This window comes from Ursus americanus, chromosome 33 (assembly GCF_024610735.1).
Source record: "Ursus americanus isolate L20-20 chromosome 33, mUrsAme1.1.p, whole genome shotgun sequence".
Lineage (NCBI taxonomy): Eukaryota > Metazoa > Chordata > Mammalia > Carnivora > Ursidae > Ursus > Ursus americanus.
In genome coordinates, this window is record NC_142159.1 from 5,718,539 (window position 1) to 5,732,468 (window position 13,930).

The following is a 13,930-nucleotide window of genomic DNA, read 5'->3' on the forward strand; positions in this document are numbered from 1 at the left end:
TAATACCCATCCCTTAGGATTTTCTCTAGATATGATGAGTGTACTGTGCTTTTTATGCAGAGTTGCTATTCTTGACTCACTCTCTGGGGCATGTGTTCTCTGGGGGTGTGCGTGTGTGTGTGCATTTGGAAGGTGTTTCTCACTCTTACCTGATTATCCTTGAGCCCATGAGATGACTGGTTGGGACCGGATATACCTGAAATAGAAGAGAAATGGGAAGTGGCCGAGTGGGGATTCGGGCCCAATTACTGGCTTCTTCAGCTCTACTTTGCAACCTCTGAGCTCCCCAGACAGAAAAACAGTGAATCTCCTTTTAAGCAAGCAATAGACAAGACTTCATAATTTCCAAGGGCCATATATTCAGGCAGCCCCCAGACCTCGCCTCTCTCCATCCATGTGTTCATCGTCCACACCAGAACCTCAGAGGATATAACCGGGGCCAGCCAGGCCAGAGTGACTTCCTGTCTCCAGTGCTGCAGATGGCTTTGATGAAATGCAGAGCACTTCTTGCATGAAGACTGTCATCAACCCTGCAGAAGAAGGAATTTTGGAGACATAACTTCTAAGTTTCAGGTTTTGAAGGGAGTATATAGTAGCAGTTCTGTGTGTCTGGCCTGATAGGACCGGGAGGGGCTCCTTGGCCGCCAGAGGTCACATGGAGCACGGCTGGTGCCTGAGCCTCTTCCGCATGGTGGTCTAGATTCAGAGACGCACCTAACACATAGTCAACAGGTGTGCACACCCAACTGCCCTGTCCAAGTCTGTCTCGGGATTAGGTGAGCAGCTCAAAAGACAGAAGAGAGACTTTCTGAGGCATTCAGGGTAAGAAGGGAAAGACTCGAGCCATAAAACCCAGGTCAGGGGTCAGGGAGGACTTGTGTAGGAGGCAGGACCCCAGGTAGTCCTGCAGGGTATGAATTCCTATATCTCCAGGGGATGTTCCCAGACTTCCCTGCCCAGCTGGCCCTACCACCCAGCCGTCTAATGGTGGGCTCAGCCTTCTTGTCAAAGAAGACCCTCTTTCTCCTGTGTCCAGACCTCTGTAGTGTCCTCCTCAGAAGGCTGTGCCTTGACCTGGCTGGAAGGCCACTCACGGGACCCCAGGACCCCAAGACTTCTATAGAACAGGGCCTGGGGAAGGGAGGGCAAGGCACCAGGGAGATGGGGTGGTTTCCTGGAACCCCTTCCTGTTCTAAGTCTTCTCCTCAGGGTGGAGAACCTGCGACATGAACAGGTGCAGAACTGTTTCAGAACTAAGAGAAACCCAGGGTTATGGCTCCCCAGGTAGGATTCAGAACAGCCCTGCAGCCACGTCAGCTGCCCGGCACTGCTGGGCCAGCGTGTCACTGTGCTCCGCCTTCACAAGAACGTGTGCGGGAGCTGCCCAGAGCAGTAGTAGGCTCCGAGGAGATCCGCCCTCGCCCTCACCTGCTAGAATTCACCCACCTACAAGAACACTGGTGGATTCCTAATCCTGAGGTCTCTCTTGTCCCTCCAAAGACACCCCAGTGCACACCTGAGCTCCTGACCAAGGAGACCTGTCACCTCCTCCACACCTTATTTATTGCCCAAGATACAATATTCCATGCATCTGACCACTCTCCAAACTTTCTACATAGTCTTGTATTTCTGACGCATGAAATGGCTCTTTGCTTGCATTTGTGGCCCCTGATCCATTTAATAACTGAAAATTCCTTAAACTGCACCCCTACTCACACTTGAGCTTGTCTCCTAGAACTGATTCCTTTTATTTTGGCCCCCACCAAAATTTTGACCTGACATCAACAAGACAGGAAAGGCCTTTAAATTGCAATAGAATGGAAAGACGACTTCCAGCTCAAGAGGGCAAATGAAGCACATGGATATACATAATTGCATCCTCTGCTGGTCCCCATTAAAATGACCGAAAGGATATAAAAGCGGAGGACTGTGGCCTCACGACCGGAAATTAGGCAAGGGTACCATTTACATACCACTTAAAGGAATTTTTGCCAAATGGAATATCCAAAAAAGAGTCCAGATGGAGAAAGGGCCTAATCAAACTATGATTCACGTAAGCGAAGTGAAATCCTGACTGTGGACGAAGTGCTAGAAACCAGAAGGAAAAACACATCTCCAGCCACCTAGCTCAGAGCAGCAGAGCCTGGAGCCGAGGACACGCCATGGCACTGCTGGCAGGGACCAGATGTCCACACCACTGGCCCCTCTGGAATTGTACTAGGTCTGAGAGACCACGCAGAGCCACCATTCCTTCTCGGCGGGACATTCTGGGCTTCATGTGGCTTTTGTTGGCAAGCCAGGTGAAGTAAGGTAATGCCATGGTTGGTGCCTAACAAGAGTGGTCAGGCTCATTAGGAAAGAGGTGCCACACTCACACACACACACACACTTACTTCAGCACCAGGAGCAGGGAAAGCTCCTTCTGTGGCCTCTTCTCATGTAATTCCTGCGCTCCCCTCGAGAGACCACTGGGCATTTCCATTCCTCTCTTTTATACTCCCTCTGTAATGGTGTGCTAACAAGAAAATTAACTGAATATGTGTAAATAGTCCATAGATCAGAAGAAGGGGACCTTTCTGAAGAGTTAGAGCTGATTGCCCCTCTGTAAGTGACGAAGAAGAAAGACTTTAAAAGCAGCTCCTACTTTGTATTCTTAACGGGATTTGGGAGAATCTTATATTTATGACACAAAAATAGGCATTAATGAAAACAGAGCAATCTGAGATGAGGAAAGATTAAATAAAGATGAGAAACCTGATCCCCAATTAAAAAATGGGATGGGGGCACTGAGTGGAAGAAAGTAAAGCACAGGAAAATGAAATCAGTTTATTACAAGATGACTTTGAGAACTTCTCTCACACCTCATAAGGAAATTAAAAAAGAGGATTCTTTTATGTTAATAAAATGTACAATCAATCCACAGTCAAACTTTATGTGCCAAATAACATAGCATGAATAAATTAAATAAAAGCTGCTAGAAATGTAAAAAAGAATTTAATAAAGTTACAGTCATGGTGGAAGATTTCAATATACCTCTGTTAGTCTCTGATGCATCACCTAGGTTAAAAATAAATAAGGAGCTGGGTAGCATGAATTATATAACAATAAATCCAAAGGAAGTGGGAGAAGGAGGCTTTTTTAAAGGTAAAGTCAAAAATGACTGAAAAAATAGAACTAAAAAGCAATAGCGATTGTCAATAAAACCAACTGGTTCCTTGAAAAATAGCTAATAAAAAACACGAACCTTGCAGGGCTGATCAAGGAATAAAGAAGCCACCGATATATAATTTTAGGAACGGAAAAAGGAACATAGTTAGAGATGAAGTAGAGATTATGAAACAATCAGAAAATATTTAGGAACAACTATATAAGCTAGGAAATCTGAATGCTTTAGGTAAAATGGACATTTTGATAGATTAAAAAGTACTAATATCAAGAAAAGATAAAAATCTGAATAAACCAATACTTACTTAAAAATTTGGACATCCGCCCCCATATCCTGTCTCAAGGGCCCCGGGCATTGACTATTTTACAGGTAAACTAACAAAAGTTCAAGGAATAATTAATAATCCAATAATCAAACTGACTCAGAAAAGAGAAAAATTGGCATCTATCTCCTCACTCATTTTATTTAAATGAAGCAAGTAGAAATATTGATAGCAGACTGAAGAAGAGCCATAGAAGAACAAACTATTAGACCAGTCACGTATGATCATAGATCTAAACACCCTACATACAATGTCATATTCAATCTAGCTGTGTATGAAAGCAAAAGTGACCAAGCGGGATTGATTCCAGGAATGTGAGGGTGTGTCAATATTAGAAAAGCTCACAGTGTTACACAGTAAGCAAACCCTATGAAATTGACATTTTTGTAGGTCAAAATTGGTCCCATATCAGCAACTTCACGTGGTTCAACCTCATATCCTATAAACAGATCAGAGGCCAAAAATACGTAATCCTCCCAGTACATCCCAAAAGAGCACATGATGAAATTCAGTACTCATTCATGATTTTAAAATATCTCAAAACTGTGAAGGGAACTTTATTAATCTAATAGGGAAAAAAAAGTTCCTGCCAACACTTATAGCAAACATTATTCTTAATGACAGAACTTCCTGAGGATTTCCAGTAAAGTCAGGAGCAAGACCAGAGTTGTGCTATCTCCAGTAGTATTCGACATTGTGCTGCAGATTCAAGCCATCACAATCAGATCAGAGAAGGAACAGAGAAACTATAAAAATTAGAAAGGAATATATAAAATTGTCTCTTCTATTTAGAAAATACAGAAGAATTGATGGATTGACTATCAGAACCAAGAAGACAATTCAGGAAAGTGGCTGATGTGTCTACAACCAACCAAACATAATCAGAAAAGAAAAAAAAGATCTCATTCAGAGTAGAAGCAAAAACTATAAAACACCTAGGAATAAGTCTTAAAAATGTGCATAGTCTTTACTGAGAAAACTATGAAATTTTATTTTGAAGGACATATAATCGAAATGCAGGGAGGTTTCATATTCATGGATAAACAAAGGATATGAACAAGCAACCCACATAAGAGGAAAGTAGAGTTACGGATAAACACATGTAAAGCTGCTCAACCTCGGTGATAATCAAAGACATACAAATTAAAACAAGATAACCATTTCACACCCATCAAATTGGGAAAAATTAGAATGCATGAAAATACCAAGTGTTGGCAAAGAGACAAAGCAATGAAAGCTGTCATACAGTGTCAGTGAGAGATTAAATTTGTATTACTCTTTGGAGAGCAATCTAGCAATATCTAACAAAATTGAGGATGCGCCTTCCCAGCAACCAGCTTCTCCATTCCAGGCATCTGCCCTAGAGAAACTCGAGCACGTGTACAAGCAGACATGTAGCAGCATCCCTGGGAGTGTTTGCATTGTTTGTAACTGTGTGGACAAAGCTGTCCTTAAGCCAGCCATCTCACTGAACTGTCATGTCAGATGTAACAGCACGTGTGCATCAAAGTATCAAGTTGTACACCTTAATTATATACAATTTCTATTTGTCAATTATACTGCAACAAAGATGAAGAAAATAAAAACATCTGATAGAAACAAGAAGGTCAGGTGTAATGGACGTGTACAGATTCTCTCGGATTTGTCGGAGACCAGTCCATCCCCTGTATATAATGATGAACTGGACCATCAGAGCATTCTTATAGACAGGCAATATTCTGTGAGAAAATAAATGTACACAAAGGCCCAATTCCCAACTGCAATAAAAAATATAAGGATGCCCAAAAATAAATACAGAATTTTACTGAAAGGCATACAGAACAACTTGATTAAATGGAGCCAGATGCCATGTATATGAGTAAGAAGATTCAAAATCATGGAGGTGGACTTTTTCTCTTACTAACCCATAACCTATGATGTTAATCAGTCAGAATTACACAAGTTGTTTTGGGGTGTCGTCTTTTTTTGGGGGGGGACAGGAGGTGTGGTGGTGGTGTTTTTTTTTTTTAATTTAAGAAAGTTCATCTTGAGTTTACCTAGAAGAATAAACATGGGAAAATAATTTTTTTAAGTTAAAAGAAGACAAATGAGAACGGACTTGCCCTACTAAATATTTAAGTATATGATAAAGCTATGGTAACTAAAATGGTGTGGGTCGTGCACAGGAAAAGACAAGTAGGTAGCACAATAGAAATAGAGTAGAATAGAAACGTGCCGGACAAAACCAAATGTGTATAACTATTTATGTGATAAAGGTGGATTTAAAACTGGTGGTGGATGGAATATTTACAGTGTTTGGTTAAATGGCTAATCAACCAAGGAGAAAAAAGTAGACTCTTATCTCCTATCATATGCCTAAATGAATTCCAGGTGGAGTTAAGGACAAAATACTAGAAGAAAACGTTGGTTTATTTAATTATTGTACTTTCATTGAATGCCTCTTATCTGCCTGGGCCCACATTTTCGACAATGATGTGTGAATAAGTATAGTGTGGGTTGGTTTAATTTTATGATGAAAATTCCTGCAGTTGTTTAATGCTGTTGGGGAAAAATATTTAATGCTCCGAAAAAATGAACATTATATTAAGTGAAAGAGCAGGTTACCATATAGTATCTATAGTTGGATCTTGTTTTTGTAAAAGGAAGGAAGGAAGGAAGGAAGGAAGGAAGGAAGGAAGGAAGGAAGGAAGGAAGAGGAGGAGGAGGAGGAGGAGAAGGAAGGAAGGAAGGAAGGAAGGAAGGAAGGAAGGAAGGAAGGAAGGAAGGAAGGAAGGAGGAGGAGGAGGAGGAGGAAGGAAGGAAGGAAGGAAGGAAGGAAGGAAGGAAGGAAGGAAGGAAGAAGAGAAAGAAAGAAAGAAAGAAAGAAAGAAAGAAAGAAAGAAAGAAAGAGAAGGAAGGAAGGAAGGAAGGAAGGAAGGAAGGAAGGAAGGAAGGAAGGAAGGGAAAGAAAGAAAGAAAGAAAGAAAGAAAGAAAGAAAGAAAGAAAGAAAGAAAGAAAGAAAGAAAGAAAGAAAGAAAGAAGAAAGAAAGAGAAAGAAAGAAAGAAAGAAAGAAAGAAAGAAAGAAAGAAGAAGAAAGAAAGAAAAGGAAGGAAGGAAGGAAGGAAGGAAGAAAGGGAGGGAGGGAGGAAGGAAGAAAGGAAGAAAGAAAAGGAAGGAAGGAAGGAAGGAAGGAAGGAAGGAAGAAAGAAAGAAAGAAAGAAAGAAAGAAAGAAAGAAAGAAAGGGAAGGAAGGAAGGAAGGAAGGAAGGAAGGAAGGGAAAGAAAGAAAGAAAGAAAGAAAGAAAGAAAGAAAGAAAGAAAGAAAGAAAGAAAGAAAGAAAGAGAAAGAAAGAAAGAAAGAAAGAAAGAAAGAAAGAAAGAAAGAAAGAAAGGAAAGGAAGGAAGGAAGGAAGGAAGGAAGGAAGGAAGGAAGGAAGGAAGAAAGGGAGGGAGGGAGGAAGGAAGAAAGGAAGAAAGAAAAGGAAGGAAGGAAGGAAGGAAGGAAAGGAAGGAAGGAAGGAAGGAAGGAAGAAAGAAGAAAGAAGGAAGGAAGGAAGGAAGGAAGGAAGGAAGGAAGGAAGGAAGGAAGGAAAGGAAGGAAAGGAAGGAAGGAAGGAAGGAAGGAAGGAAGGAAGGAAGGAAGGAAGGAAGAAAGAAAGACAAGAAAGAAAGAAAGAAAGAAAGAAAGAAAGAAAGAAAGAAAGAAAGAAAGAAAGAAAGAAAGAAAGAAAAGAAAGAAAGAAAGAAAGAAAAGAAAGAAAAGAACGAAAGAAAAGCATGCATAGAACAAAGTCTGGGGAGATAGTCACCAAAATGTTGTGAGTGCTGAAAGTTGTTTTTATCTTCTGTGTGCTCTTCTGTTTTATGTTTTCTGCAATGAATGTTTTATCATAATGACACATTATGAACATTTTTGTCCTTAATGAGTTAGAATGAATTATGCTTGGAAATTAAGGAAATAATCCTGTTCCCATTATACTTTTATTAATTAACAGCAATCTCTTAACATCATCATATATCCAATGAATGTTCAAGTTTCCAATTATCTCATAAATGTCCTTATATTTTTTTTTAATTTATAGTTTATTTGAATCAGGATCCAAATAAGGCCCATACATTGGATTGGTTGTTTCATATGGTTTTTAAGCAGTAGGTTTCTGCCTCCATCTTTTTTTTCCCCTCCATCCCTTGTAATTTGTTTGTCGGGGAAGTCAGGTAACTTGCCCAGTGGAATTTTTCATATTCTGGGTTTTGTCGAACATATTTCCAGAGTATCATTTCATATATCGCTCTGTCCTCTGTATTTCCTATAAGTTAAAATTGGATCCAGTGACTTGATACAATTCAGGATTGATTTTTTTTTCTTTTTTTAGCAAAATGACTCCATGAGTAGTGGTGTTCATGATAGCTGGTTGTTTCTCTTATGTTTCTCATATTTTGACATCAGCAAGTGTTGACGATTAATCCCTCGATCAATTAATTCCAATATGTGTTCATGGGTACAAATATTTTTATTTAGCAACTTGGATGCCCCAGTGGGCTAAACTCTTTGAACTGGTGTCGTCTCTCTGTCTGTTGGAACTCTAGAATTCTCTCCATCTATCAGTGGTATTGTACGTGGAATCAGGAAACAGACTTGAGGCTCCCAGGGGCCTGAACAAATCTCTGTAATATACAGCACTGTTAGCTTGAAGGATGGCTTCTTTTAGAAAGCTTTGCTTCATAAATAGTAGAATGGAAATATTGTTCCAATTTGCTGGCAGCTGGCACCACATCCTGAGCCATGCACAAATATTCATCACCCACCCATAGATCCCATCTTTGATATTTACCAGAGCACTAGGGGGGTCCTTCACTCAATCACAACTTCTGTTGTTATTTGTACAATTATCTGGAAAGGAGCAGCAACCTCAGAACCTGGGGAGCCAGTTCATTATTCTGATGATGGTTGTCTTTGCTAGTGCTCAGAAGTTCAGGGGACAGATGGGCGTCAGGGAAGCCAGATGCCTGCATGCTTCCACCCCTGGCAAGCCCAGCAGGCCCTTGCTGGAGCCCTCAATTTAGGAGGGAAGGGGCAGAGAATGAGCTTAGGGAAAGGAAAGGCACCATGACACGTGGGTCATTTTAACTCTGTGCTGCCAGATCCCAGGGGCCATGTCTAGGAGGGTAGTCAAGACAGGCCACTGCCACAGTGGGGTGGGGCTGGGCAGAAGGACAGTTGTCTCGTCTGGAAGGACAGGACTGTTTAGCAGTGTAGAGATGTCGAATGCTTTCAGTGTGCCTGTCTGCAGGAACAGATGGCTTGGGCCTTTAGGCGGCCCCATCCTGGCCTCCCCAGATTCCTGAAGAGGAAGCCAGTGCCATCTGGGGGTTGGGGGGCAGAGCAGAGCTCCACTGGAAAAGTTAGAACAGCAACCAGTTTCTAGAGGCTGGATTCACACTGAGACGGGCTGAGCACAGAATGGCACTGAGGTGAGACGAGAGGGGCTGATGACTCCCTCCGTTGCTAGCTCCCTGTGCCATCTTCCCTGCGTCTGATGCTCATGACCCCTCCAAAGTTGGGCTTGGTGCTGAAGTCTGGGAATGCAGGCTATGGGATGAGAAACTGTTGTTCAAAATAAGGCCATGCTGACATCAGGTTTGGGGTCCTCTCGTACATCCAGGTCTATGACGGCAACAACAACTCTGCCCGTTTGCTGGGGGTGTTCAGCCGTTCAGAGATGATGGGGGTGACTTTGAACAGCACATCCAGCAGTCTGTGGCTTGATTTCATCACTGACGCCGAAAACACCAGCAAGGGCTTTGAGCTGCAATTTTCCAGTAAGTCCTTCTTGCATTGCAGTGGACTATAAGTCAGGCTTTCCCTGGTCCCCCAAACAGGGAGGTCGGGCTCCGGGACATCCCTCCTCATTTAGAAGGTTCTGTTTTCTCTGACTGGGACATGCTGAGTGGACTGTTCCTCTAAGACCTTGTGCCTGTGCTCTGGGTAAGCAGTCACTTGACATCTACTCTAAGTTTTGCATCTGTGGATAACTGAGAGTCACACATACCTGTTACTCACTAATACTTCCAAAATACAAACGCCAAGGCTTTTAACTAAAGCAACCAAACAAAGCCTTTCCTAATCACAGCATTTATAAAATAAGGTTCGGCTACAGCCAGATGCAAAACGCGAAAACACTAATGTATAATTATGTTCTTTTGCACTACTCCCTAAAGATTTCAGTCGTGGTCTTAGCTTTGACTTTTACTCCCGAGATTTCAAAAACAGAAAGTACCCAGGTTTGTACGCAGCCCTGGGGTACTTGGGATTACATGCCCACACCTGGGCTTCACGGCCCTTGTGTTCATTGATTTGAGCTCCTGTACTTGCCTAGGAGATGCCAAGAAATGTGCTTTTCTGGGTTATTTTAAAATGCAGTGAGTATCCATCAGCTGATAAATGAATAAACAAAATGTGATGTATCCAGCCATACAGTGGAATTTACTCATCTGTCAAAAAGGAATGAAGGGCTGATTCACGCGACACCATGGATGAACCTTGAAAACACTGCGAAGTGAAGGAAGCCAGTCACAAAGGCCACATGTTATACGATCTGTTTATACGAACTGTCCGGGGCAGGCGCATCCATAGAGACAGAGAGGAAATTGGTGGTTGCCAAGGGCAAAGAGGGATGTGTATAGGGTTTCTCCAGAAGTGATGAAAAGACCCTAAGGTTGGTTGTGATGATAGTTGCACCCCTCCGCGAATATACTAATAGTGCATCAAACACTGCAGATGGGCGAGTGTTCGGTATGTGAAGTATATCTCAGTAAAGCTGTTAGAAAACCAGTGAATCCACCCAGGATTCCTCTTGCCTAGGCTCCAGGGCATCTGGCCTAGGGCTCTGGGCCTGGTACAGCAGGCATATCAGGGAAGAGGATTGAATAAAGTCACATGCGAATTCCATCCCCATCGTCTGAGAACGTGTGACTTTGGAACCATTTATTGAACCAGGCCAGTGTTCTCGGTTGTACAACGCAGGTCATCACCCCTCCCTGCAAGACCCCTGTGGATAATGAGTGTGAAGCGCCGTAGAGCAGGTGCTTCGTAGAGACGGTCTGCATAAGCCTTCTCCAGCCTTTCTCAATAGACTGTATTTAAACAGAACGTAATTGAACTTTGAAACATGCATTTGAAGTGACGTTTCCCTATTACATGATCCCATCGGAAGGTCTCAGGGAGCCAAATGGAAAGAGCAGCCCTGCTAACAAAATGCTCTGGGGGTCAAACAAAGGAAATAGAAAACCCAGACCCTATGTCTGAAAACTATTAAAAGCTGTCCTGGGAGAAAGAGCTGAAGCCATTTCCACGCAGCAGCAGAGAGCGAATCCTGCACGCTGCACCTCTCCTGAGTACAGCCGCGTGGGTCCCCCAAGCAGTGAGGCCGGTGGAAGCCAGGGGCACATGCCTGCTGGCTTCCGTGAGGACATGGCCTTCACCTTGAGGGAGGGAGGGAGGGACGTGTGGCTTCTGCCATGCCAGGTCTCACTTACGCTCTCTCTCCTCTCTTGAGCAGGTTTTGAACTCATCAAGTGTGAGGATCCTGGAACCCCCCAGTTTGGCTACAAGGTTCATGACGGAGGCCATTTTGCAGGAAGCTCTGTGTCCTTCAGCTGTGACCCTGGATACAGCCTGCGGGGCAGTGAGGAGCTGCTGTGTCTGAGTGGGGAGCGCAGGACCTGGGACCGGCCTCTCCCCACCTGTGTAGGTAGGAGGCCTCTTGCTCTTTGAGTGACCACTCAGGCCCCGCCAGTCCCAGGCTCCCAGCTCTGGTCTCGCGAAGGCTCTCCCGTTGGACCCCACGCTCCAGCACCTTGGGACTGCCTAACTGGACTGAGTGCCTGTTCACAGGAGCCAACCCTCGCCCTGCCCCCCTTCTCCATTCCCTCACTTTCACACTTCATTACGCCCGTGCAGCAGCACACTCAGGCGGGGGGCTTGCCACGGTCACACGTTGAGCCAAGTGGGACCACAGCCAAGTCAGGCCCTCGGAATTGTAATGCTGGCGGCAGAGAAGGGGGGTGGGGGGCATCAAGTAGGAAGAGATGGAGCATTTGCCTGGGTTCCAAGGGTTCCTGCAATACCCAGACTCAAACAGGCCTCATACTCACTCTGGGCCTCCATTTCCCCATAGGCAAAATGGGGCTTATGCTCCCTTTTCTGGGAGAAGTTGGAAGAAAGAGTAAGATAATGAGCTAGCAACTATCTCATTCTTGAGAAAGAATATAATAATGAACCAGCACCTTCTTAAGCCTGCGGTGCTCCCAGAATGTCAGCAGAGGCTCTCTCTAAGCTTTCTCCATGTGTCGTAGGACAAGAGAAGCCTGGTCCAAGGCAGAACCTGTCATTTAGTCGGTCTGGCCTTTTCCTCTCTCATCACCCACCTCACTGCACCTGTTATCCTCACTGCTGATCAAGATTCCCACCACACTACTTTGTCCTGCTTCCCCATCCCCGAACACCAGGCCTTTCCCTCCATCCCCTTCCTCTGGTGCCACAATCTCAGTGTGTCTGTGCAGCACCAGCTAATCTTATAAGAACAAAACATCCACTGGGAAGACTTTTAAGTACCTACCAAGCGCCACACACCAGAATTGGTGCAGTTATGTGTTTGGGTATGTGCAGAAGCAGAGAAAAAAAAATTTTTTTTAAAAAGGAAGAATAAAGCATTTTCCCCTGCCCTTGGGGAGCCTATGGCCTAGCAAGGCAAATAGACACATAAACGGATAATTATAATACAAGATAAGCGCTGTGCGAAGAGTTATGGGCAAAGTGTTGGAGAAGTACGAGGAAGTTTTGCACAGACTTGAAAGGATGGGTAAGAATTCACCAGCAGGACGGGTGGATGGGGGCTGGGCTTCTAGCCTGAGCATGCATGAGGGCTGGAGGGGTGAACAAGCATGGTGGGCAGTGGTAATGGCCAATATTCTTTTCCCGTAGACAGCTCCATCTTAACAGGATCTTCAACACTATTACACAACAGAGGGCCTAAAGGAGAGGATTTTAAGCCTGACTGTGGACAGCCAGCATGGCGACCTCTAAGTAGCCTATCGAGTCTTCCCCTCCCTCTGAGCTTAAAATCAGCCCAGTCTGTAGGCATGCCCCATCCCTTTCTCCCTTGCATCCCTGTTTTTGTCCCCTGGTTTCATTCATGTGCCAGGCCTATGCTGGGCACTAGGAACCCTGACAAGGGCAGATCCCAGGCCGGCGAGGAGGACACATGGGACACATGCATAAACAGACAGCAGCATAATACCATAGGCAAGCTAGAGCAAGTGAAATAAGGAGATGATTCATGTTACCAGACAGTTACGTGCTTTGCAGGAAGGATTCACTATAAGGTTCCTTTGAATATCAAATGTGCCGGTTGGGCTGAACTTAGCGGATCCACTCAAGAGGTGCTAGTAAGTGTACTTATATTTTGAACCTCAGAGGTTTACACCACTGAGACTCCCTCAGGCCCCACATAGAGGAGGGAAGCTGTGTGTTTGGGGTGGCGGGTGTGTATTTTTGCATATGTCCTGTTGTGGTGCACTTTATCCTGGTCTAGCAGAAATGACCACTGTAGCTTCAAACATCCCAAGGCTTTCTTCACTGATGAGTGGCTGCTGCAGTCCCTAGGAAGCAACGAAGGCTCTAAGGATGATGGGAAGAGGGGCAAAGAGCAGAACGAGTAGCGTCTTCTGGTCTTATCAATGTATCCTCAGCTTGCTGGCCTCTTGGCTCCTCCCACCCAGGTGCCAGCCCCCTGTGAAGGGTCTGTGAAGAAAGGAGCAGTAGTGTCCATAAGGAAGAGCCCCCCCCCATGCTGCTGCCTCCAAACACTCACCTTTAGGGGAGCAGGAGGGGCTTCTCCATCTGGAATATGGAAGGAGGCTCTAGCCAAGGGCATGGATAATGTTCTGCCATCTCTCCACCACCTCCCTTATTTGTGGGGCCAGACAGGCTTGCTTCCCCCAGCTCACGGTCTGTCCTCTTGCCCACACCCATTCCCCAGCATGGCCCATTCAGCCCTGCCTCCTTCAAGCACCTCCTGTCCCAACAGCATCGTGTGGGGACTCATGACAAGGCGTGAGCAAAGGATCCGGTCTCAGGAGCAGAGTGCTTACCGGCAGAGTGCCTCCTTCCCCACCCTGCCATAGTGGTCCCCTGTGAAGCCATGGGGCTCTTGAGATGCTTCACAAAGGTGAAGGCCAGTCTTCTACCCGCGATCTTGATCCTATCTTCTTCAGTTTCTTCTAGGATTTTGCTCAGTCATTCCCTTTCCTAAAAAATACTGCAATAAATCTCCTGCTCTTCATTTTCACTCATGCTCCCTTGTCTCAGACCCTTATAGTAATTTTCCTGGGAAGGAGTAAATGTCGCTTATTCATCTGATCATCCGTGTATCTCCCCATTCAGTAAACACCTACTAAAAC

General features: G+C 44.6%; 1 protein-coding gene across 1 annotated transcript in view; it reads left to right on the forward strand.

Moving 5' to 3' along the window:
- The window catches only part of CSMD2 (CUB and Sushi multiple domains 2), a 571,607-nt gene that overhangs the window by 396,231 nt on the left and 161,446 nt on the right, over nt 1–13,930 (forward strand). Inside the window, exons 23-24 of the mRNA XM_087858682.1 lie at nt 9,133–9,289; nt 11,029–11,220. Of these exons, the coding sequence (XP_087714808.1) occupies nt 9,133–9,289; nt 11,029–11,220 (349 nt within the window). The remainder of the gene's footprint in view (nt 1–9,132; nt 9,290–11,028; nt 11,221–13,930) is intronic.